This window comes from Empidonax traillii, unplaced genomic scaffold (genome assembly GCF_003031625.1).
Source record: "Empidonax traillii isolate 1590-97213 ecotype Southwest subspecies unplaced genomic scaffold, ASM303162v1 scaffold191:size1449129, whole genome shotgun sequence".
In the NCBI taxonomy this organism is placed as follows: domain Eukaryota; kingdom Metazoa; phylum Chordata; class Aves; order Passeriformes; family Tyrannidae; genus Empidonax; species Empidonax traillii.
Window position 1 is genome coordinate 852,186 of NW_020955384.1, and position 25,793 is coordinate 877,978.

The 25,793-nt window shown below is 43.9% G+C and overlaps 2 protein-coding genes across 2 annotated transcripts; one reads left to right on the forward strand and one right to left on the reverse strand.

Annotated features, from left to right (window-relative positions):
• Nucleotides 1-1,162: 1,162 nt before the first annotated feature.
• PRDM4 (PR/SET domain 4) lies at nucleotides 1,163-18,332 on the reverse strand. The gene is made up of 11 exons (XM_027886637.1): nucleotides 18,322-18,332; nucleotides 16,645-16,778; nucleotides 15,806-15,991; nucleotides 12,998-13,792; nucleotides 9,684-9,833; nucleotides 8,369-8,487; nucleotides 7,553-7,638; nucleotides 6,191-6,318; nucleotides 5,312-5,626; nucleotides 3,405-3,573; nucleotides 1,163-2,349 (listed from the first exon to the last, which is right to left on the reverse strand). The coding sequence occupies exons 1-11, from the start codon at nucleotides 18,330-18,332 to the stop codon at nucleotides 2,040-2,042; spliced, it is 2,403 nt and encodes an 800-aa protein (XP_027742438.1). The 3' UTR covers nucleotides 1,163-2,039.
• A 6,067-nt stretch (nucleotides 18,333-24,399) lies between these two features.
• ASCL4 (achaete-scute family bHLH transcription factor 4) lies at nucleotides 24,400-25,497 on the forward strand. Its single transcript, XM_027886657.1, has one exon. The coding sequence runs from the start codon at nucleotides 24,931-24,933 to the stop codon at nucleotides 25,495-25,497; it is 567 nt and encodes a 188-aa protein (XP_027742458.1). The 5' UTR covers nucleotides 24,400-24,930.
• Nucleotides 25,498-25,793: the final 296 nt, after the last annotated feature.

Genomic DNA, 25,793 nt, shown 5'->3' on the forward strand with positions numbered 1-25,793 from the left:
GAGTCTCAGCCAAACCACCAACTAATGCACTTTGTTTCCAGCATCAGGAACCTAATCAAGGATTGTGACTCCAACAATTTCCTTGCATTTAAAGTGGAACACCCGAGTGCCTTACCCCAGGCCAAGAAGTTAAATGATCCTCTTACCCTCCTGTGAAGTGCTTCCCACTCTGAAGGTGTCTGCAAAATGCCCTGGGTATTAAAGCCACTGCTGTCAAAGCAGCTGTAATGTCACGGCTCGTAGCTGACAAGCTCTTCCCGCTGCTTTCCACCCTAACATGTTGTAACTCACTCTGGTGAGATAAAGCAGGTAAATTGTATCACTACGAACTGCAGATGGGAAAAAGGCTGGAGCTTTCCTTCCTATCCCTCGAGGGTAAGTGGCTGCTTCTAAATCCACTTCAGCTGTTTCTAGTCTGGTGACAGGTGTTCAGCATGGCTCTGCAGGAACCAGGAATACTCTGGATGGGTTGGAATTCCTGCCTCCCTCCTGTCTCTGCGGAGCAGTACTGAGTGATGTGTGGAAGCACCGGAACCACTTCTGTTCAGGTGCTCTCCAGTGAAAAGCTTGAAGTTTTTTAAAGCTTTAATTTTAAATAAATACTTTGTGTTAAGCTCTTTGAGGGTAGTGATTTCTCTTATACCTCTAGTATTGGCACTGTAGCTCTAGAAGATGTTTTTTGTTTTAGGAAGAAACTGCATCACTGGAAGCAACACATCTTTCCCTTAACAAAATCCCACAACTTGTCTCTGGAGCTTTTTAGCCACATACTGATCTGAGGGCAAGCATTTGCAGGTTTTAAGAACCCAGGGAGCTCTCAAGGAAATATGGGGGACAGAGAAAAGTACAGCTGAGCTTGGGCCCTTTAGGGCAAGAAGCAGAGCCTCTTTCACAAGGGAACCTCCAATTACCTTGTCCAGAGAACAGAGCTCAGCTGACTCTTCTTTTGCAGCACAGCCAGAGGAATGACACAGCAAATGGGGAGGGCTTAAAGACCAGTTCTTCAGCTGCACCTATTCACGGAGGTGCTCCTATCTGTACCCTTTCATGTCCCAGGAAAGCTTGTGAGAGGCAGATGATTAAAAAGGGTTGTTATTTCTCTTAGTGTATTTATAGAAATAGGAACTTTTTTTCAGAATATGTAAATATTAAAAAAGCAACATTTGAGAAGAGCCACATTTTTAATTATTTCAAAAGAAAACAACCAAGTGTAATAATCTTCATTCCATAAATAATAATAGCAGCAAACCCTCCCATCATTCTAGGTGGTAAAAGGTTTACAGCACAAGGAGTAATATATACTGTAAACACTGCCTGATAGTCTGTAAGCCTTGTCCTTACTGAGTCTATACAGTCTTTATCTCTTCACCTGCTTACACATTCTAGTGAACTCGAGGGAGAGGAGGCAATAACTGTTATCCAAAAGCCAATCTTTGATTCTCTGGAGTGGGGTAATGGCGTTGTTTGCAAGGGCTGATTTCACTGGCCTTTCTTTTTTTTTTTTTTAAATGAAACAGTTTTGTTTTAAGAAGGAGACCTGAGCATTGTTAAGTCTTTGCTTTGTGCCAAACCACATCCTTCAGTTAAAAGGTTTTAAAGAAACAAAATACACCAACAGCCACCACCATTTTTTGTTTGTTTCTCTTCATGTCATGGCTTGGGCAGTTAAGGACAGTTGGCTTACAGGTCACTGCAATCGCTCAACTACATTTCTGGTTTGTGGCTTTTTGCTTAAAGGGCTATGCAAGGTGTGACGTGTCCCAACACTGGATGGATTAATCTGAGTGACTTGGAAAAGAAGTATGCACAGCGTGTGTGAAAAAATCTCTTTGCCTCACATTTCCTTCTTAGCAACTCTTCACTTGTACAGGCATGATCCAGTCTCGTTCAGTGTTTTGGCTACAGAGTATATTAAGTGGTGGTAGTGTGGAGACCAAAACAGAAGGAGAACTCCTCACCTGACACACATTGTTGACTGGGGAAACAAGGAAGAGGGTTTTTTCCTTTCCTACTTATCCAAGAAAATGCCCCTCTCTTCTTCATTTGTGTCCAGAGAGGGCATCACCTGTAGAGTAGACTCCATTATTAATCCTACAGTCTTCAGTCCTCATAGAGTCTATTAATTCTTCCTCTGAATCCTCCTCCTCTTCCTCCTCTGGGGCTGACAAGCTGGATGTGGGGCCTTTACATATTTTTAGGTGGCGAGTGAGGTGATATTTGGTTAAATAAGCCTTGGAACATTTTTCACAGACGTAGTCCCTCTTTCCTTCATGTGAATTGAGATGTTTCTTCAGGTGATTTGTCCTCAGAAACAGCTTGTCACACTTGGGGCACTTGATCTGCCGTTCTCTGCAAGATGTAAAACAGTGAGTTTGCTCCTGCAAGGCAGCTGATACAGTATTAAAATACTGGTTAAGGCCCATGTTTTGGCAAGAGCAGAGATGTTGCCCTGATGGAAATGTCAGTCTCCCTCCTTCCCACCCTGCATAAATGGGGGGCAGGGGGCACAGGGAAGAAATAAGACAACAAAGCTGCTGAGTGCTAACGACCCTCAGTCTGTAAGGGCTAAGCTTGAGGAGTTTACCAGACTGCAACAAATTCTGCAGATGACAATGCAAAATACCTCCCAGCCGTAGTGCTCCTGGCTCAGGCTGTAGGAACAAGCAGCCAGGCAAGTCTGTCTGTCTGTCTACCTCTCTCACTCATGCTCCCTGCAATACACTGTCTCCTGGGCAGCATGACAGGAGCACCAATGGATTCCACGTGACAAGAACCAGATGCCAAAAATGAAATAAGCAAAGGAACTAGCTTTGGGCAAGTTTTAAAGGTTTTTTTGATCGGGAGTAAATATACAGGGCAGAGAGATTCTCAGAGCAAAAGACCTGGCCTGGCACAGGGCTCTGGGTAGGGATCTGCCTACAGAAGGAGCAGGAGACCAAGCGCTTGAGTGAGACCTGCAGGGTGGAAAGGCGGGGAATGGTAGCACCCCACCCCTAGCGCAGAGAGGCAGAGTTCACTAACAAGCTACTTGGTGAGAATAGCAGGGAGGAGTTTATGGTCCTTTGTGGTCACATTGGGATGTGTAAGCAGTTCTCAGCAGAGAATGAAATGCAAGTCAAACAACCCCCGTCTCTGTTCAAAATGATGAACACTCCAGACAGCCATTTCACAAGACAAGTAGCATGCTTGGAATTTACTGTGTCATTAAAACACTGCAAACACTAGAACTGGACAACTGCAGCCAGTACAAGGACTTTGTCCAGCCTGACTTCTCTGTCATTTTAGAGAGTGAACCTATCTGTACTCCCTAGGCCAAACTATTTGCAAACTGGAGGTTCTCTCTCAGGCTGTTCAGCTTCATTTATTGCACTGGCCAGTCCAACACGCCCTGTGAGATCACTTACTGTGTGTGAGTGAGTACGTGCTGCTTGAGGTCCTGCCTCCGCATGAACAGCTTCTCGCAGTAATCGCATTTGAGGTTCTTCTCCCCGGTGTGGATGACCATGTGCGATTCCAGGTGGGCCTTCTGGGTGAACGACTTGTCACAGAGGGTACAGCGGTAGTTCTTCTGACCTGGGATTACACACATACACCCACAAGTTGACAGTCAGTGTCCCAAGAAACATGGGAAGCAAAGAAGCCTGACCACTGCTGAAAAATAAAATTTTATCCTGAAGAAAGGCAGGTTCTTTGTGAATAGGACCTGTTTCCTCCTGCAGTTCCTTCAGACTCAGAATAAAGGCCTACTTAGTTCCACAGTCTAGATTTAGCTATGGAAAAAAGAGGCATCTGATTTCAACATTTCCAAAGCTTTTCAACCCTCACCCCATTCCCCCAAGTCAAAAAAACTTCATGATACTGTTTCAAACCACGGAGCCCCTTGTGTGATGCACGTTTCTGCACTTTGTCCTTCTAAACACCATTGATTACTCTCCCTCCACTGCTCATAGTCAGTCAGCCTTTCCTGTGGGATAGGCTTTCTGCTTCTTCCACACTATGTCTCCTTGCTCTGTATATCAGAACAGCCCTAGTAGGTCTATAAATTTTTCGGTGAAGAGATTTAGGCAAACATGTAACAGGATTAGTCTTATCCAGGATGAATTCTTCAGTAAAAACAATGTTAGCTTCCTTTGTAATAGTAACCATGGTAACCATCTAGTTACTGTACATTAGTACATCCCCATCTCCACATCCCATTTCCCACAGGAACCGTATCTGATGTCTTACCGGAGCCCAGTCACATTTGAAGCACTGCATTGCCTTTGTCTACAAAAACAAGTTCTCTTATCTAACAAACACACAGGTACAAAGCTCACTGGCTCTTTGATAACTTCTACGTTTTAATCCATTTTTCCACTTATCTGTAGTTCTTCCACTATTCTTTGCCAGAAATAGTTCAAAACCCCTGCATGCCACTGAATTCAGACTAAGTTTGAATACCATCTGAATCCCACCCCACTGACTGTTCTGAGGTTGTACTTGATCAGTTTATTAAAACTCCTGACTACTGAGCCTACAGCTTCCTATGCTTGACTTGAGGCACCAAACCCCCAGTTTTATTCCTTTTCCAGCTTTGTGACTTGCATTCTTTGATTCCCAATAGGTATTTAAACCTTACTAAAAAAAAAAAAAGAGGCACACTGCCTATTGCTGATCTGTAACCTGTCCTTCACCCTCTCCCCTGTCCTCACTCAATGTTAAATCCACGCCTTTTCATATTTCCTCTCTTCTTACACAACTGAAAAATCTGTCACGATTTTGTTTTCCTCTGTTAGTGCTCATTCCCTGATCTTCTGGCAATTCCTCCTTTATCCTGAGAGTCTCTGGTGACACCCCAATGCCCACAGAAGTCAATAGCATATTCAGTTTTGATGAGTGACAGAGCTGAGCCTCATCCATATCAGTCTGACACTACAGTTGCCAATTTCAGTTTAATGCCATTTCCTTAAGACGAGAAACAGTTCAAGTAGGAAAGATCTCAGGCCTGTATTTAAGTGGACAACTGGCCACATTAATAGCTCTCAAACCCAGTGTCCTTCTCGCGAGCAGAAGGGTTCGAGGGTAGGTTGGATGGGGCTTGGAGTGACTGATCTAGTTGAAGATGTCTCTGTCCATGGTGGGGGGGGGGGGTTGGAGTATTATTTTTAAAGGTCCCTTTTGATCCAAAACATTCTTACGATTCTGTGTTTCTAAGAGCTTATATTTACAGACACAAGCTCTGCTCTGCCAACTGGCCATGGAATCAGAGAAAACTGACCCTGCCCCAATGATTTCCTAGCACAGGCATCTCTGTAAAGCCCCCAGCCCTTACCTGTGTGTATCTTGAGGTGTGTCCGTAAGTTGCTGGGATCACTGAAAGCTTTGCTACAGAAATCGCACTTGTGCGGCTTCATGCCCATGTGCCCCATGAAGTGGACATGGAGCTTGGAAGGGGAGATGAAAGCCTGGGGGCACATGGAGCACTTCCACTTCCTTTCCTTTCCGTGGCCTGGCCCGTGGTTGCTGCTGTGCCCCTGACTGGGGAGGTGGTTGTGAATATGGCTGCTCAAATGGGCCTTGAAGTCCGCATAGGAAGCACATTCCTTTCCACAGTGGCAGATGTGCACGTCTGGATGTTCAGGGACACCTGTGGGCACAAAAGCATCACTTTTAATGAGGCATGGTAAGGCCTAACAGAGCATGAGCAAGATCCATGTAAACATTTTCTCTGTGGTAGCAAAGCCAGCTGCAGAGATTTTTTTCCCCCTTTGTTCCTTTCAGCTCCAGGGCTTGCTTTTCAACACTTTTAGGTAGGTCATTTCAAATCTTTTAAGGGGCCAATCTTTGGAATGGTTTTGAGCACAGCTCCACCAAATCTAAATTATCACAACCACAGGTTGGGGAGAATAGGAACATCTTCAGCTAGTCAGACTCCCTTAGCATCCCTTAGTGGACAGACAGAAGAAAAACAATGCTCTTTCTTCCAAACTGTGATCTTTTACTCCTGATCAGTGGAATTAGATAGGGGAATATTTCTTTTAAATGATGGTACTGTATAGTCCTGAAACATAAAAGGAAACTATGACATGCACCAGTAGGAATTGAGAAGGAACACAATGCACTCCCAAGTCACAGTGCCCAGGGATGGCACTAAAAGGGAATTCAAGCTGGGTCCTCCCTGCAAAGCCAGCAAAAACGAGCAGTTACTTACCAAGCTGTCGTGCATAGTCCCGACTGTAATAAAAGAGAAGCTCGTGTTCAGGTGGGATGTCCCGAGAGGTGCAGAAGTAAATTTTTCCATCATGAGGATAAGCTACCAGATTCTGCTCTTCCCGGTTCCTATAGCAATAACAAGAGGCATGAATAAAAGCCCTCCAGAAGTATTGACTTTTTGAGAGAGAAAAGATGATTCCTATAAATAGGTAATGAGAGAACCTCAGTGCTTGTCAGAACATTATGAAAACTTTCATGTCTGTCACTTCTGTCCTTCTTTATTAAAGGAAAGGAAAACTGGACCTTGAGAGCCAATCTGCTCCACCAACTGATGCATTTTTCACACCACTGCTGAGAATATTATTAATACACATTGGAGTGGGCTGAGAGAAGATAGTTTATGATCTCTTAAGAAACTACATAAATCTACATATTTTTCATATTAACCCCCTCAAGAAATAGAGAATGCATGAGGGAGAAAATATCAGTAATGCCTTAGAGCAAAATAATCTTGATTTCCATTTCCAAGATGTGGTCACTGATCTTTTGAAGCAGTATCTTGCATATGTTTGTTCCCAGTGTCTGAAACCAGCAAAAGCTCTGCCCCACTGCAGCACGAGATCAAGCATTAATTTTTCTTGACTCTTGCATATGGGAGCAATGAAATGAACTCTAGGAGAAACCTACTTTGTGTCACAGCCTTCTCAGTGGACTATGGATGGAGTAATACTTAAGCAAGTCTGGATAGTTTTCACTTCAGACTCTGGGAAGACTGAAAAGGCCAGCTTTTGCAAGCTGTAAGAGCTTGGAACTTGGCCAGAAGAACTGAGGGACATGTTGCTAATAAAGGACAATCAACATCACCTTCACAGATGAATCCAAAAGGAATGGGGTAGAGGAAAGCAGTAACAACCTAATACACAGTAAGTTACCATATAAAGAACCTGGTTTAAAGCTTTGGAACAAGGGAAACAAGGTACGCAGACAAATCTGGGGCTGTTTTAGGACAGCGTGTGTACCAGTTCTCGTGTAACATTCTCCCCACCAGTTCAAGATGCCCAGGTAACTCTTGAAAGTCCCTTGGCCCTGAGCTCACGCCCCTCTGGGCAGGCAGTGCAGCAGTGCACACTCTCCAGTATGCCCTGAGATCATCTCAGTTGGTTAGAGCATGGTGCTAACAATGCCAAGGTTTGGGTTTGATCCCCGTATGGACCGTTCACTTAAGAGCTGGACTCAGTGATCCTTGTGGATCCCCTCCAACTCAGAATATTCTGTGATCCTTATCTCTATTCTGTACAGCCTTCCATAAGCCTGCAGCTCAAGACTCAAAGCTCCTTAGCACAGTACAGGTGGTTCTCACCTGGCTTTGCGTACAAACATCATCCAGTTACATTCATTTTCATCAGTTGTAACGATGCAGAACTCCAGGACACCATTGTGATAGATCTATCAGGAAAACAAATGCAATCTTAGGATAAAACTCAGCAATAAATGAAGTCAAAGCCAGCTTCTTTAAGAGAGGATGTGTTTACCTAGAACAAGCTGAGAAGTCTCCATTGCCATTGCCAAGACCACAGCCCTGTCTTTATTCCTTATTTTCCTCTTCACACGGCAATCTGGACTTCTCTGCTACCCAGGAGGCTAGAAAACCTGTTTATCAGCATCTTTCCCACACATCACCTTTAGCTCCCAGCAGAAATGCATTTGACTGCTTTTCTTACAAACCAAGTCTTGTGAATAATATCTGGGCAAAGAGTACATGTTTTATTTATATAAATCAAGTTTACTTTCTGAACATGGAATGACGGGGAAAAGAAAGCTTTAAAGCATCTTTCCTAAAACAAATTGTTCATCACCTAGGGGAACTTTCAATAAACAGTGATACAAAACAAGTGCTGCCTAGTGAATCATATACAATCTCTGCTGTAACTCCACACAAACAGTGGAAACCACATACAGACCTATAAAAAAAAAGGCATTAAAGAAGCTTTTTGTACTTCAGGATCGATTACCAGCATATTAGATAGTACATATGCTGATATTAATCATTAAACAATCAAATTGCTTTACTTTTGACTTTTGGCAAGGAAAATACTGTTGAAGTTGCTGTGTCACGTGGCAAGTTTCACCAGATAAAGGCATGTTGGCAGAGCTGTGAACCAGAACACCCACTGACCTTCCAGATGTGACTGGCTGCTTTGTCTGTCCAGTCAGCCACCTCCAGAGAATGGCTCTGCTGTCCAATCAAAGGTCCAAAACAAGTCCGCACAGGAATGGTTTCTCGTGTCCACACACCTATCAGGAGAAGACCAAAATCTGAAGAAATCAATGGTTTAAACAACTTATCATGCACAATAAAGAAGTGGGAGGTTTATGAGATGATGCTCCAGGGGTAATATCTAGGCGTAAGTTCATCAAAGCTTCTACTTCACACGTGAAACACACCTAAGGCAGAGACAAGAACCACCACCACCACATGACACTATTGGGAGCCACTTTGTTCTAACTATAAATATTTATTTTGTCAAAAGCAAGTAGTTTACTTCTCAGTAAGCTATAAAACTAACATCCTAGCCACTTGTACCAATTAAAGTTTTCATGGCACTTTCTGCAGAAGCAGAAAATACTAGTTTCAGTAACTACATTTTGCCTACCTAATCCCCAGGAATTTCCAGAATTGTTGCTGGGCATTGTTAAGCAGCTTCTGCATTTCTCCCCAGAGGCAGCTGTATTCTGTCATGGGCAGAGGGATTCCTGCATGTATATTATTTATTATTAAACACTTACACATATAGGTCTACATGAATACACTGAGTAGCTTTTAGGAATAAACTGGAAACAAGTGCAGCTTGAAAAGAACAGATGTAATCTACTCTTGACAAGCAGCATCACTAAGCAAGCCAATAATCACATTCTTCTCTAGCCTTCAGATCCTTAGGGTATTGCTTTGTACTCTTCGATTTCCAGGTGACAATGGCGTGAAATACAGTAACAAGGTCCACATCCAGTGACAAGGTCACAGTCTACATGCCAAATGTAAATGAAAGGGGGGGAAAAAACAGAGGCACTTATGATCAATACTCCAGTGTGAGTGCAGAAGTCCAGAGAACCCACAGGTAGCAAACCAGACAGAAATCTCCTCTATTATTTCTAATAGTTACCTTCTCCCAAACTGCAACTGCTTCAATGTTTTCTTATCAAAACTGTGTGTGGATTGTCCACGATAAAAATAAACACCATATCTTCCTTGTGCTTGACCTTACAATGCCCCACATTCTGTGGCAGCAGCCCTACAGCATAGTTGGAAGTCTAAGTAATAACCAGAGCACAAGAAGCTCTTGGATAATGTAAGTCAAGGTGATTACAGTTGAGGGAAGCACCTCTCTATTGCAGCATTTCTTTCCCACATTAATACCCCTATGGTTTTGGATTTCAGGCAGTGAGTGTATTTTAAACTGCTGCAGAGAAACACACAGTAACATGATTCTTACCCGCCTCACCTCCCATCATAGACTGTCGGAGGATGAGCTGCTTAGGGAGAGAGAGCCGGGCTCGGCTCTCTATCGGGGTGTCAGGGACAAAGGTGACGGGCCCGTGGTCTGGGCAGTCCGACGGATACGCCTTGTCACACAGTGTGCACCCTGCAGAGAGGGAAAAGGACAACAGGGGTTAAAAAGATGCAACAGCTCCCACTGTGCAATCAGCTCTCTACCAGTATGCTTCAGCTCAGCTCCTGCCAAAGGCTGGATCTACCGGGTTCAACTTGTCCACTAAATAGGTTTTACTCAGAGGAATACAGACCACATTATTACAGTCAGATGGGCACTGACATAAATGTCACTGTTCCTATCCAATTCAGATCAAATGTGAGAATCTCTACCTACCTTCCTGATAGTAAATTAATGACCTAGACTCCAGAGTATCCCTACAGGGGAATTCAGCAACGGGACAGAGTCCACTCTTCATCAAACCTACTGCAAAATGGATAGTTAGTCTCCCCAGAGCTGGCAGCAATGCAGAGGATGTGAGAGCCATTTTCACTCTGATCACAAGTGAAATGAACTTTATTGGCAGAAAAATCTAAGACACACCAAACCAAACACTCTCTAACTGGTTATGTTTTTGGAATTAACCAAAAACACTTCTTGCATGTACAACCTCAAGGGTATCTATACAAGGGAACAGTAAGGCCTCCTTTCTAAAATGTTTCTAATTTGAATCCACATATCCCCTTACCTCCACTTGAATTCGGACAATGTGTAAATCTTCACAGTGGCAAAAACCTCACCTTACTGTGGCTTTTGAAGGACTCACTGCAATAAACTCATGCAGTGTGAGTATGCCACTGAATGGAACAAAAACAAAAGCCCAAGAAAAACCAGTACCATCGCTTTCCTAATCTGTCATTTAGCAGGAGTACTGCTGAAAAAGAAACCACCAGAAGTCTTCAGTCCAATAACTCTGAGAAAAGGTACATCATAAAATGCTCTCCACAGCATTATTAATATTTCATCTAGAAAAACTACTTAATTTTAATTCTCTACGGATGGAGCAACCAACACCTACTCAGCAACCACTCTCCTGATGAATCATTACTCTGAAGAAGAAAGATGCTCAGCTAACTAATCTGGATCTCCTCAAAGACCTTCTTTGGCCTGCTGATGACCTAACTTCAGTATAAAAGACCTACCACAGAACTAGTCTTCAGCAGACCTAAACAGCAGTTCCAGACTTACATGTTTAAAGATAATTTTCAGACATTCCCTTCATACCTCAGGGTACCAGAATCTGACCCCAAAAAAGTACAGTTTGAGCAACTACACAGTTACAGACAGCGAGGTACTCAAAAAATTATTAGGTAGAGCCTATATAAGCATTGCTTCATGTGCTCAGCTGATACGTAGGAGTAAAGCAATGACAACAGCCAGACCTGAGTAATGACAACCACTATTTGGAACAGCTGCTTTTAAGCATTGCCTAGCACACAGCCACTACAGCTCTAAGGAGAGGCAAAGGAAGAAAAGTTCTAGGCATGTGACACTTCCACTTGGAAAGGTTCAGGAATTCATACATTTTTAAGAAGTTGGAAAAAAAAAATCTCACCATCTACAGAAAGTCAAATACACTTTCTGTTCCTGTCCTTTCCAAATTATGCCAAAAAAAAAAACCCAACCAAAACATAAAATTAAAATAATAATTAAAAAATCAGTGATTACTTCTCTGATTTGGATATCCAGAACTGTCAACAAAGATGACCACATAAGGGGCTATTTAGAAGTTTCATAAACATTCAAGACTGTAGCAAAGGCACACATTTTATTTCCTGCTTAAGGACAGTGTAAAAAGTTTTTTGAAAAAGGTCCTGACTCCTGCCTTCTCAATGAGGAAAAACCACCAAGGGGCTCTAAACCAGCTCCTTGTCCTTGCTGTCACCTGTCTGGACACAAATTCATGTTTTATTCAGAAGAAGTTTAAGAACAACAACACAAAGTTAAAATTTAAACCTTCCCAAGTCAAGAATCTGTTTTGCAAATCACATGAAAGCACTAGCAATGCAGCAGCCATTTTATTATCCCACCAAAGGGGAGCATCATCTGGGAAACAGCTTAGGACTATATTAAGTATAGCAACAATAAGCTGGCATTTCCAATTCCACTTTGAATAAGAGAAGTGATTTCACCACAAGCATGTTGGATTCCACAGTATTTTGATCATTATTTGCTCAACATGTAACAGATGCTTGTAGGACTTCTGAGTGCATTAACTGTAAAACTCTTCCTTTAGGACTGGTAAATTCATCACAGTTCTATGTCCACCTGATTTTAAGTTATATTCTATCACACAGAACGGAACTTTTAATTCAATTGTTTGACTAGACCCTTTGCACCAAACTTCACCTCCCCCATTGCAATTGTATCTTTCAATTTCTTAAGAGTATATTCTTCAGGCAAAGCTAGCCATAAGGCCCTGGCAGTTGTAGGGCCTGGCTGCATGAAGAGCAGCCCTCAGCAGTGCTATCACAGCTAATGAAAATGATTATAAAAGCTGGCCTTGTGCTTCAGAGGTGGGAATCCAGACATGCCGCAGGTGAAAGTTAAATCTCTGTCACAGAAATGAGAACCTCACAGTTCTCAAACACCACTCCTTGAATGATAACATGACTGAGAGTACAATACCCAGTGCTTCTCTCTTCCTACGAGATCAACTAACCTCTGGGCTATATATATATGGGTTATCAAATAACCTCTATTCTTTGATGAGAATAATTAGAAATATTAAAATGTTCTTTCCCTCTCTGCTCTTTTTTTTCCAGCAGGTCCTGTTGAGAATAACATTTTCACGATGATTGTTCATGTTTTAATAAAAATTGCAAAATCACACAATGTCATACTCAACAAGTATACCCACTTGACTGAATGTACGGCTTGTGGTGGTATTTATTGTGTATTTTTCATGCACCAAGAGTCACTTGTGATGTGACTTTAAAAACAAAAGAGTCTCATTTCAAAGGATATTATCTGCATATCCATAGGAGGTAAGAGGTTCATAAAGACTCAGCTTTCAACCTCAAGGCAACATGGGAGGTGGATACAAAGAGAATTATGCTAAAACATCCTACTATGTCTCCTTCCAAGTATTGTTGTTTCAGCACAGTTAATCCAGCACTGCAGATGTTCCAACTTACGTGGACTTGTTAAATAGCATTTCTTTAATCTGTAAGACTAGCAACAAGAGTCCTGTCATCCCACTAGACAGCAGCTGCATGAGAAACCCTACCCCAAGAAAGCAGAAAATGTCCACTTACATATGGTAAACAAGGTTGCCATATTCTCCTTGTTCGAATTGGAGTCTTCCATTTGCAGAGAGGGTGGTACAAAGGCAAGATTGTCTGCAGACACATCCACGTGACTCGGCCCCATGGCTACTTCCTGATTGATGGAAGACACCGCCACTGGCTCGAGGCTGAGGCCCACTTCATGCAAGGCTACTGAGTCCAGGGAAGCGAGGTTGTGTGAGGTAGAGAGCGCCACACTCACGGAGTTGGTGCTCATGGCCACAGTATGAATGGAGTCATTTAGTGTGCTGTCCGATATCCCTGTCACCCGCCCGGCAATGTGGTCGGGCTCCATGACGACAGGGAGTTCCAAAGTGCTACTGTGAATGGGAATGACACCGCTGTGTCCCACAGCGTCCGATGTCAAGTTACTCCCCACTGTGTCTACGGCTAAAGGTTCATGGCTCCGGGAGCCATTTGGGATCTGTGAATGATCCCCGGCTACATCATCCATCGTGAGCTCCTCTGTCATCCCATCCGTGGAGATGGGGCTGGTTACCCTTGAAACGCTCTCCATGGTGATTGTAGTATCCAGTGCTACCTCATGGCTGTCACTGGGATGCAGATTTTGAGGACCATGTGTGTTCACTGTGCGGGAGTCCATGGAGACAATCCCCGGTTCCAGCCCCACGGTTCCACTGGGCTGGTAGGGATCCAGGGCCGACGGATTGTTGGAGACTGACAGTGCTGGATTGCTGTCAACATTTATAGTGTTGGGATGGATGTACTGAGGTGGTGGTCTGTCAGCCAAGTAAGATAAGATACCTGGCAGGAAGAGAGGGAGAAAAAGAATACAGTGAGATCACGTCAGTTTTCAAATCTCGAACAAAAATCAATCTTAGCAGAGTACACTGAGACCCAGATCCCTGAAGACCTTCTCTACATTACCTCCAGTTAAAACCCATTAAATCTAAAACATGCCTCACAAACATACATGAACTCAACACTCTTGTCAAAATATCATTTGACAACAAATTCAACAGAGCAAGTTTCTACTTATTTCTCAAAATCTGAACAGCCAAGTTTTTGGTAGAATGCAACCTTGGCTCCTCAGCACAAAGACTCAAACAGAAAGAGGTTCTTTACATTTTAGGCTTAATTTTTCATTCTCAAGAAATAGCTCACAAAGGATGAAGGACTGCTAGAGGAATCTATAGTTTGATAACCCTGGTTCATCTTCGCTAGAAGAAACAATTATCCAGGATACATCATTTTTGCTTAGGTATTTAAGTTTTAACAATGACTACTTCCTTCCTCTAAGACTAAGTGGCACAACTGTCCATCTCAGAGATCATCAATTGCAATTCTGAAGGACACAGATAAGGTCTCTTACAGATATTGTGACTCATCTGCTCTCTTTCCTTACTAGAAAAATATGTTGTTTCTTGTAAAACAATAGGTTGGTTAAATTTAAATCAGAAACCCTAACATCTTTTCTGGTAGTTCTGGAAAGCTTCTCAAAAATCAAACCACCTTCAAACTTAAGATAAGACAAAACACCTGTATTTACACACTAAAACAAAAAAAATATCTTTGGAAGAAATACATCTTCACATCCAAGTAAACAGTATTTTCAGCAGAAAGAGGCAGATTTTTGCAGATTCTGGGAGATCTGAGTCAGCGTGTTTTTTCGTGGCCTTCAACCCTATGAGCCATTTGTTCTGGAAGAGTGTTCCATTCAAATATGTCTGTTATTACAAGGATGCAAACATGGATACTCTTTCTGCAACATAACCCCATTAAAAATGACTAAGCCAAGAAACGGACAGTTTAATTTAATCAGCTGGATCAAATATTTCTGCATGCAATGCTGCCTTGTGGCTTGAACAATGACGAGCCCTGAAGGTAGCAAGATGACTCATGGAAGAGCCCTATGAAACATGAGACTAAACATCACAGATTACTCCAGCTCAGAAGAATGGCTAATACTCTTGGTCCTAATGCACTGTCTCTTCATCTACTCTTTGCCCACTAAACAGGCAGGCAGGTTATGCAGTAGGAAAGGTTACTCCTAAGCAGCTGGAAAATTCAGCCATTAGTCAACAGAGAGTTGGATGAGATCTGGGCTGCTACGGCTTTTTTCCCCTAAGCTAGGCTGAACCAACAACACCCACTGGGTCACCCTGAAAAAGTTTAACTACCCTTCCACCCTGCCAATCTTAGCTACAAAACAAAACAAGGACTACATTAAAAGCTCCAATTTCTGTGTCTTCACATGTAAAATTCTACATTTATACTCTAAAGCACATGTGAGAAAGGATTCAAGATACAAGTCAGTACATTAGGCCTTTGGAAATCAACCTTGAACAAAAAAACAAAGAAAAAAATGTGCCATGGCCTAAATAGGTGGGAAAGAGCTCAAACTCCTCAGCTGATGGCTTGCCCTTTCTGAGCTCTGAACTATTGTGACCTACCATTACGCACATGTTAAGTACTGCTTCATCCTATAGGAGAAGAAAAACAGAAGCAGCTTTCAAACTATAAAGACACTGGACACAGAAACCAGGCATGCTTTGTTTTCTATTAATTTTAAAACCAAAGCAGGAGTAGCAATCAAAGGTTTGGTTTAAATAGAAAATGCCCTGCAATTCTCTTAATTCACAAGTATAGCAATAGATACCTGAAAATAAAGGTGTATATGACACAACAGCCTCCAGACAAAGGCAGGGAAATAACAGCTCTGAAAAACAGTCAGTCTTGCCTGCTTCAGGACAGAAACAGGTGGCTCTTAAAACAGTTTCTCTTTCTTTTCCCCTCCATCAGCACCAAACAACTTACCAGGTAGAATGTGTCTGAAATAGCTGCTCTCCAGGTGAGGGTATGGTGGTGGAGGTAGGGTGTAGTTTCTCTCTGGTATACCACACATCACTCCTCGATCCCCAATACCCATTGGGAGCATCAGAGACAGAGCAGAGGGCAAGGAACTCAAGGAGGGGCCCAAGTTTGGAATTGCAACAGGCAAGCCTGCAAGAGAAAATGCCAATTTAAACTCAACGGAACTACTTGAGTTTATGAACACACAAACTAATGAAGCACCTCAGGAGCTCTCTCCCTATGGAAATACAGCATGGTACTGTTAAAGTAAGGTGGCAAGCTTCTAGGAAAGGATCGGTTATCACAGCACTGAGGGGAATGCCTGAATACAGTTAGATCTTTTCTGGATATGTTTTGTGGGGCTTGCTTCTGCTTTACAATTGTAAATGACTTCTGCCTGTGCAGGCCCCAGAAAAAAAGAGCTAGGAAACCAGTTTTGTTCCACAGGTGAAAAATCATTATTTTCACCTAAGAGAAATTAGACATAGATGGAGATAGATCTTCAGCTACAGTTTGTATTTCAAAGGATTCTGCTACTACTCACCTACAGTGCAAAACCCCCCCATAGAACAAAACAAGGCTGCCACTAAGGTGTAAACCTGATAAGCACTCATGCCTTTTGCTTTGCCCACATCAGCAATAATTTACAGTCTCCCCTTCCCCAACTCTACATCACCCCCACTACCTGCTAAAGATATGACTTGCTATCAGAGCGAGCCCTGATACTCAGTTATGACCATTCCTGTGACAGTAAAACACAGAGTATGAGCTGCAATACCCTTTGTGGGGCCTTTCCCCATTACCTGGTGCTGGTATGGCGTTGTGAGTGGGGGACGCTGCCAACCCCAAGTGACTCCCTGAGACCGGCAGGGCATTGCTCACAGAGGCTGAGGTCAGCTGGTCCATCCCTATGGGACTCAAGTTCATTTCATTCATTCTGGAGCCAGGGAACAGGGAGTGGAGGGGGAAAAAGACAAAGGAACAGATCCATGAGCATTCCTGATTAGTGACTGCACTGTGGTGAGGAAGGGCTGAACAAAAAAACTCAGATACTGGCACATAAAAACCCTGCCTTAGAAAGCTAAGCATAAAGCACATCAGCCACTCACGTCGTCATCACATCACGATCAATACATATTGACCATATTACATAGCAATAATAAGGATTAAAAACCAGTTCAAAAAAGCAACCAGACCATAGCTTTTTCCTTGCCATCCAAAGTCTCACTCCTACCAGTCAAAGCCACTGTGATTAAAGTATTGTGAACACAGATCAATTCGCAAGCTGAATGTCACAAATACTCAGACAAGAGCACCTGACTTAAATTTCATGACTTCTGGATGCCACATTCACGTTTGAAAACCAAAGTCAGGGGAGAGGAGCAGGGAGAGATCACTTCCAACTGGTAATGGACAAAAAATCTCTAATTCACCATCAGTTCAAAACAGGCCAATAGTGACAAGAGTTACCACTGCAGAACAGCCATAGCTTAGAGTTTTAACAGGCTGCCTCAGTCTGGTTCTACATGTGCCTATTCCATTACAAACTGGCACCACGGATGACATGTTATTTCAGAGCAAGCAACCACTGGTTCCTGAGTGCCTGCACCGCTCAGGTGAGCACACACCACAGGAGTGGCCGTAGAGCTGCAGGAAGCACTGGGCTGCCCAACACCCCAAATCCCCAGCCTTGGGAGAAACCATGTCAGCTCCAGGCACATCTGGGGGCTCAAGCTGCACATGCAGCCCAAACCAATCCATGGGGATGGGGACACCGAGGAGACACGGTCAAGTCACGTTTGCCACAACTTTGCAACCTCTGCCCGGCCTATGTTCTGCCCACCCTGGCTCTCCTGCTCACACAGCAGCTCTAACCAGCTCTCGTAGGGCCGGACAGATCAGCTACCCCACAGCACCACAACCCTGGCAAGGAGACCCAACACCCTCCTCGCTAGCCCAGCCTCTCACATGGCCCTTGCGAGCAGCAGGCCCCGGTGCTGCAGTACTGATGAAGAGCTGGAGCTTGGACTGCCACTCCGGTGAGGAAAGCTATACCGCTCACCCAGGAAAAACAGCCAAATACACCGAACTCAAGCGCCTCAACAGCGGAAGATCTCGGAAGGGGCCCACAGGGACCATCGAGTCCCCTCCCAGCCCCCCGCACAGCACCTGACACCCGCAGGGATGAGCCGCACGAACGGCGTCGCCGACTCTCACAGCGGGTCCGCCCAGCTCCGCACACGCACTGCCCCACCCTGCCACCCGGCCCACCTGCCTCCAGGGACGGCTGCCCGCCAGGGCAGGGCATTTATCGCCCGGCCCAAGCAGCTGCTAAGGATGGCGATGTCCAAGGGAGGGAACCACCACCTTCGCCCCGGGGCCGAGCCTCGGGGCCTGCGGGAGGCGCTGAACGCTTTAGGGACACCCTGCCCCGCCCGCCCCACCGGCCGGGGTCCCGCCCGCCTCCCCGGGGCGCTCACCTGGGGTGCATGGAGCCCGGCGCCTCTCCGGCGGCGGAGCGCCCGCAGCCGCATCAGGGCCCTCGGCCCCGGCCCGCCGCCTGCCCCCAGCCCCGGCTTCGGCCCCAGGCTCGGCCCGGCCGCAACCCCCAGCGCCGCCGCCGCCGCCTCATGGGCGGGCCCCGGGCGGGCCCCGGGCGGCGCGGGCCCGGCGCGGGCGGGGGAGGCGGGAGCGGGCGGCGGTGATGGCGGCGGGGGCGGACGGCGCCGCTTCCTGGCTGTGGCGCTCGGCGGCGGAAGCGGCGCCACCGCCCCGGGACTCGGGAGCTCACCGCCCGGCCCGGTCCCCGAGGCTGACCCGGAGCCCGTGCCCAGAGTTCCCCCTGCCGCCCCTCTCGGGAGGGCGCGGCGCTTGCTCTGTTTTTCCGCACAGCGTTTCCACACAATATTCCCACACAATTCTCCCAGCTATCTCACTGCGTGCCCGTTACATCCGTATATCTGCTATCATTAGAGGGTTGTGTCTCGTGTCCTCCGGAGCCATCACCAGCTACCTTCTGGACGTTATCGCTCAGTTATGAACTGATTTATGGCTCATATGTACCATTCCGGTTGAGGCAACATTGCAAAGGAATCTCTTGATGCGTGCGAGCAGTTTTGTAGCTTGCCCTCGCCTGACACGTGGATAGTCGTCAAATACGCAGCTCAAATCAATCTACATGTTTCTTAAGTGCTGGGGTGAACAGCTGTTTCCTGAAACACCGTAACGTGGTTTGGTAATCTGGTTGTGCCTGACACGTAGATGATGCCTCATTAAATGAGACATCCCTTGATAAGATGTCTGCTCAGGAGGAAACTCTCAGTATTTTTCTATCTGCTCTCTTTTGATCTGAACAACCTAAATGTAGGATCCGTAAAGTCATTCCACGACCTAAAGGGCCCAAAATGTAGGATCTGAAAGGGTCATTCCAGTTCGGTACAAACCTCTCAGTTTTTCTAGGGGTAGAAACATACTCTCCTCATTTGGCTATACCTGTCAGAAAGTTAAATACCTTTTATACACTAGCTCTTCCATCTCTCTCTGTAGCTGAAGGAGAGAAACAGTCTGTCGCAGAGGGTGCTTCATCCCATCTTGAGGTCGTTGTCTGAGATGTGTGAGAATTCCCTTTGTATCTGCCTTTCTATAGCTATGGCCTTTAACTGGGACCTGCATAATTGATTTAGTCTAAACATGTAACATCCAAAGGAGTACATTTAGGCCTCTGTCATTCATGACCAAAAGAATGACCTCATTTAGTTTACCACATATCCCACAACCTTTTGTCCACTAAGCCAGATAATCCTTACCCTAACCATGAACAACTGTAGCTGAATTGACCCACAAGCATTATTTCATCAAGTCAAGAAGGAACTCATCAAGTTCTCAGGTTTTTAGGGACTGCTAATCTTGTGGTGGGGGCTTTACGCATGTTTCGTTTTTCTGTGTGTAGTACCACATATTCACATGGTTGGTGCTACTACTTCACATCTTTCTTAGAAACGGCAGCAAATTATTACAAGCCCAAACTGCTGCAAATTATTACAAGCCCACTTTGCATTCCTTAATAGATAGGAGATGACAGGAGACCTTCCATTTTCAATTCTCATCCTTACAACTCTGTGGTTATGCTCAGTACATCTCAATTTTGTCCTGAAATGCTAGGTTATCCCAACCCCTCAGCTTGTCTTAATGCCAATTATGATAGTGTAATTCTACCGCAGAAGTGCCCTGGTGCTGAAATCCTTGTGCTATTTCAGCTATCTGAGCTGAAAGTAATACTTTGAGCCTATGAGCCAGATTGGATGTAGTCATACACAGATAAGAGTGAGGTTTTTTCCTACTGTCAAATGTTAGTCCTCCGAGGTTCCAGCTTTTTTTGTAGTCACTTTACTCCATTGAACACATAATATCTTAAATCTTAACTACCAGTTTAAAGCACAAGTATCAAAGGAAGCCAGTGATAATATGAAGTGTCACTGAATGAGAAATTAATCTGTGTCTACAGAGATGTATGCTGCATGCCCAAGGTATTGTGATAAAACACATTTGGAGACTGTTTCTTCTGCAAGGAAAGATATTTTTTTATATACCAAACAGTTTTATTATATGTGAAGTGTTTTGATAAGACAGCTGCACTATGTGTCCTGGAAGCTTGGTTTATTGACATTTATAGCGGTACTTACTGCATGAGGAACAAATTGCCAAGCTATTTTTCAAGTCATCTTCAGATCCTGGAGACATACTAAAAAAGATAAGGGAGACTTATGAAACCACAGAGGAAAGAAATGCAGTAAGCATGCTTCAGTCCTTCCCTGTAGTGTGAGCCAAAGTCCCTGCTGGACCATGCCCACATCCTGGTACAATCAGTTCTCTTCTGCTATTGCAAATCTGCCCTTGGGTTCTTTCTCAGAGCAAGCAGAATTACACTGGAATGAAGATTATGCAAAAAGCAATGGCTGAAGCCAACTTTTTTAACATCAAAAATCCAAATTTCTCACCACCTTTTCAGGTATCCTTGTCAGCACTCTGCAGGCCAGTATGAAACCTGGGTAGTTTATGTGCAGCTCTCACTTCTAGCTCTAAAGATGGAAAGAGATGGCCTGTGCTTAAAGGACAGAACAGGATTAGAGAGACACAAACCTATTGAATCTTATATTCCTGTATCTCAGTGTCAAGTGAAATTATTACTGTCATCCTGTGGTGTGCAGTTAACAAGAGAATCTGTTAATTGCATATTTTTATATCTGTTAATAAATTGCAGCAGCCTAGACAAACTGATATGTGTAATAAATACTAAAATTTAATATAATCAGAGCAAATTAAAATATAGGAAGTGCATGATGTTTTGAGAGTTTCTTTTGAAACTCCCCATGGATTTTCTTCTTCTTCCTTCTCAGTAATGTGTCTACTGATAAAACAGTTCAGACATCATCTTTTGGGAAATAGGTGGACTTGCCTGTGTTCTACTGACTCTTGTATTTCTACTACAGTCTTTCAACTGATGACTTTTTTTTCACACGCAGATGGACACAGGGTCAAGGAGAATCTCTTTCTTTGAATAATTCAAAGTAGTTCAAAGCGATCACTGTGTAATGTCAATAGTGTTGTCCATTGTTCTTGTGGGAGTGTGATCATGTTGAGGGTTCTTTTGTACAAAGATTACATACTTATAGATATTGTGTTAGGATATACGCAATTAAAATCACAAATAAGTTATATCTGGAAGGAAGATCCTTCATGTTTTATTTTTAGATATGTCAGAAATATTTTCTATTCATTTTGGCTGGGTAATTAAGTGTTTATAGTGAAGTAAAAGGAAGACATAGACAATGGAATAGACAATGGAGTCTGTATGGAATCTCCCAGACTTTGTATTATAAAAGCAAAACAAAACAAAAAAACCCAACAACAAAACCACAAACCAACCAACCAAACCAAACCATACAATATGTACACAAACAGTACGACCTCTGCCATTGTAGAGCAGTGAACAACATCTGATCTCTACCACCTGGAAAGCAAGTCAGGCCATCTGCTTTGTATCAGCATGGAGGATATTGCATTCTGGAGTCAAAGGATCGTCCAGACAAATGTGTGAAGAGGAGTTAATTGGAGAAGCAGTGTAAGAAAGAAGATCAAGGGCTTATCTTAGAAGAGGAACGTTTTCCGTGTAGTCTTCACCTACTCTTAAAGCTGAAAAGAATGTGTATTAGCCTTTCCCTTTGGTGGGCCAGTCCTGCTACATTCACTGTCTGCACGTGCAGACATTTTGAGGAGGGCCTGCTTGCTGCAGAAATCAGTAGAGGAAGGAGACATTGCTTTAATCCTGCTCACACTATTAACAAGGACCTTCAGTGAGATGTAGGGTGTGTTGGCCTTGCTGTGGCTCTCTTCCCAGGGCAAATCCCTTTCCGAGCAAGTGACATTAGATTGTCAATAAGATATCACATTCATCAAAAGCCTGTGGTGTATTTTCTTATTTCTGTCGCACACAAACACATTCAGACTTCAGAGTCCATTTGATACGAGATCAGCTTCAGTCATTCAGATGAACAATTAACATCTACCTGTAAGTATTCTTCATGTATTTCCCTAAAGGATTAGCAATGTGGATTTTCCGTCAGATGAGCAGATGTCTGTTTGGCACAGGTGCAATTGTGACACTCTGGGAAGTGCCGGTGGCCTGCATTTACAGTAAACATAGAAAAGAGGTCTGGCAGCAGGGCATAGTGCATTTGCATGATAGAACTGAAACGTAACCCTGCCTTTTGAACATGGCTAGACTGCTGGCAAGGTCATGGAGAGCTGTGAAATTATCTGGCAGCTGAGACCCCCCAGAAGACACGCTTCAGGAGTGCTGCCAGAGAGCAGCATTTTAAATCAAATGATGACACAGATTAAATGTCCTTTTCCTACTTCAGGTATTTGCTTAGAATTCAACATCCTTTGTTTTAGGAAAACTTAAATTCCTGGCCTACCTTAGCGCTACAGTGAAGGAATTATTTTCTTTGAAGCATTCATTTCTGAAAATGTTTCTTCTGGACAACAGAGTTTATAGCGCGAGTGATATTGAAAAGTCCATCCTGATGAACCATTTCTGAAGACTGCTTTAAAGGTAGAAAGACTCTCAATTATTTGATTATGAAATGAATTATACATACCATGGGGTGTTCCCCAGTAATTTTTACCTCACACCTACACATTCCACTGGAGCTATGGCACATATTTTGGAAGGATACGTGATTGTGACCGGAAAAGATCTCAATCCCTCATGAAAACCATTGGCTAACTCTTAGGTGATGCTACAAAGCCTTCAGCTTCAAACACCAGTTCTTGCTAGGCCATGTTAGTGATGGACGTGAAAGTAAATGGATGATTGTCCTGGCTTTTGAGGCATTTTGGTGCTGATTCTGTCCTGACATAAACCAGAGTCCAGGATTCTTCCCACTCAAGTCTGTCTGGAACAATCTGCCTGTGCGTTCACCGTGCTTTGAAGATTACTATTGTTTTTTGAAGCTGCAGAATAGGCCAGCAAAGACACGATGGCTGACTTGAAAATGCATGCTAACATCACTGCTGCTGGTTTCTAATTCAGCAAAAACACAGATGTGTTTATCAGAGTGGAGGATGTTGTTTCAGTTACTCACACTACTGAGGCAGTTTGGCATGAAAGACTGAACAGGGTGGAAACTTTCATTTTGAGCAAAAGAACAGTTTTAATAGAGTCTACATATCTGTGCCTTTTCATGTCCGTCCCTTCCCACAGCTCTCCCACACCAAATGTTCAACTCCCCAGACTGATGGTCGCCAAAAAAAGGAAATTCAGTTAACTGTTAAGATGTGTTTTCAACCAAAAATTTTAACTATGGAGCTCTTGAACAAAAATGTGGGAAAACTCAAAGACCCTCAAGGTGCTGCAGAAGAAGATCCTAACACAGCAGGATATCTCAGAGGAAAGGCACAGACAAGGACATTATGACCTTATACTGTCAAAAGACCTTGTCTTTTGTCCACCTCTTTTCATTGGCAAGCTGCAGGCAAACTGGAGGACACAGCACAGAGCTGGCAGAGTCAAGAGGGATTTTCAACTCCCCCATTAAAGCAGTGCGTAGGGCCCATCAGGTAAATTAATATCTATGTAAACATCTGCTAATAGCTGCACATGTGGCTATCAAGGCATTTGTTTATCTGAGACAGGTGCTCAAAGTGATGACCAGGACATCCCTACAGTGAGCAGAAACTCTCACAATGTTGAAGATTTTTTGAAAATGCTTATGTTCAATTTGTGAAGTTCACACTTCTTGGAAAAGCCTCTCTTAGGGCGAAGAAAGCAGTTTTCCTCTTACACTTGCACGTATTGCATTCTTGATCTGACATGACTTGCAACCACAAGAGAGCACTCTTCCCTTTGAAGATTTCTCAGCTTCCCCAGAAAGCTAGAGACTTGCCATATAAGTTTTGCAAACTGCTTGTGAGCTGTTTCAGTTAGACCAGAGCAGCCGAAACAACAAAGCTTGCAGTTGTCTTTTGGATTTCATTGTGAAAAGCCTTTGGGTAGTTTTCAGATGACAGAAGATCCTTGGTTCCTGAAAGGGAGGAGTTCTGCCAAAACTTTGAAGATCCCTGTAAACTTTGCAAATTACCCATCTTTTGGAGGCAATTATATCAAACGATATCATGGATTACAATACATGAGAAGTGTTTAGAGCCTGGAAGATTATTTATGTTTGGCATTAACTCTTCTGGTCATAATTTCAAGTGGAGAGAAAAGAAATGCACAGGAACCCTCTTATTATCTTTTGAAATATGAAGATCAGAGGAAAAGAAGGGTTTAAAGTGTGCAGTGATGGTCCTCAAAACCTGTCTGTACATTAGCTGGCATCCTACATGTATAAAAACAACAAGGCTTAGAGCTGATTTCCAGGCACAGAGTGGACCTCATGAATTAACTGTGCTTTGGGATCTGAGTTTTTATACAACACAGGAAGAAACTGCAGCCTGCGGGGCACAGCACCTATGCAAATGTTGGATTAATACATTGGAAGCCAAATTCGGGAACTATCATTCCACTGGTGAGAAAAAAGAGAAGCATGGACATCAGTAAAGATGATGACAGACTATTGAACAGGATTGCATTTCCAGGAGCTATGTCTCTGGCTAACAGCCATGTGCATCCCCATGGGATACCCCTAAGAGAGCCCTTTGGGGTTCCCTTCCATCTGGACCCATCTTACTGGGAGCAAGCCTATAGTGGGCACACAGGTCGTATCTCCTACATCCCGTTCCCTGGCTACGTGGGCATCTATGATTATTCCTTTGAGCCTGCCTTCATTCGAAAGAGGAACGAGAGGGAAAGGCAGCGGGTGCGCTGCGTGAACGAGGGATACACACGCCTGAGGGAGCACCTGCCCAAGGAATTCACTGACAAGCGCCTCAGCAAAGTGGAGACCCTGAGAGCTGCAATAAGCTACATCAAACACCTGCAGAGCTTGCTGGACTGCCATTCCTTAGGCTCTAACAGCAAGGAAACGCTCTCTGCCAAGGAGCTTCCAGAAGCTCTCAGTTCTGGTCCCCCACGGGAGTGCAACAGTGATGGAGAGTCTAAAACTTCTTCAGCTTCATCCCCTTACAGTGAATTTGAGGAGACGGGCAGCTAGGTCTCCTCCCTGGAGACCTAGAAAGCTTCAAGTTCGGCTGAAAAAAAATTTAAAATCCTGGAGATTTTTCTGCAGATGAAAATTAATCCTGGGGAAAGGGAAAACAACCAGGGAAAAAAAGAAAAACAAATGGTATTTTCAGTCTGTCAAAGGACTTTAACTGTTTACCATACAAAACTTAAAGATGACTTGTAAGCAAAGAGATAATTCTCAGGTTGCTTCAGCAGTGTTCCTAAGCTTCTTTGGACTGTTAAACTGGAGCAACGTTTGCATTCTACTTTTCTTCAGCTTTTATT

What these genes read in the sequence shown, in the direction of transcription:
- PRDM4 (XM_027886637.1), bottom strand. An exon ending in TATGATGGGAGGTGAGGCGG is followed by an intron (nt 8,488 to 9,683) that starts GTAAGAATCATG and finishes TTCTCCTGATAG; the next exon opens with GTGTGTGGACACGAGAAACC. An exon ending in GGACTATGCACGACAGCTTG is followed by an intron (nt 5,627 to 6,190) that starts GTAAGTAACTGC and finishes TTGTGCCCACAG; the next exon opens with GTGTCCCTGAACATCCAGAC.
- ASCL4 (XM_027886657.1), top strand. Translation starts at nt 24,931, where the DNA reads ATGGACATCAGTAAAGATGATGACAGACTATTGAACAGGATTGCATTT.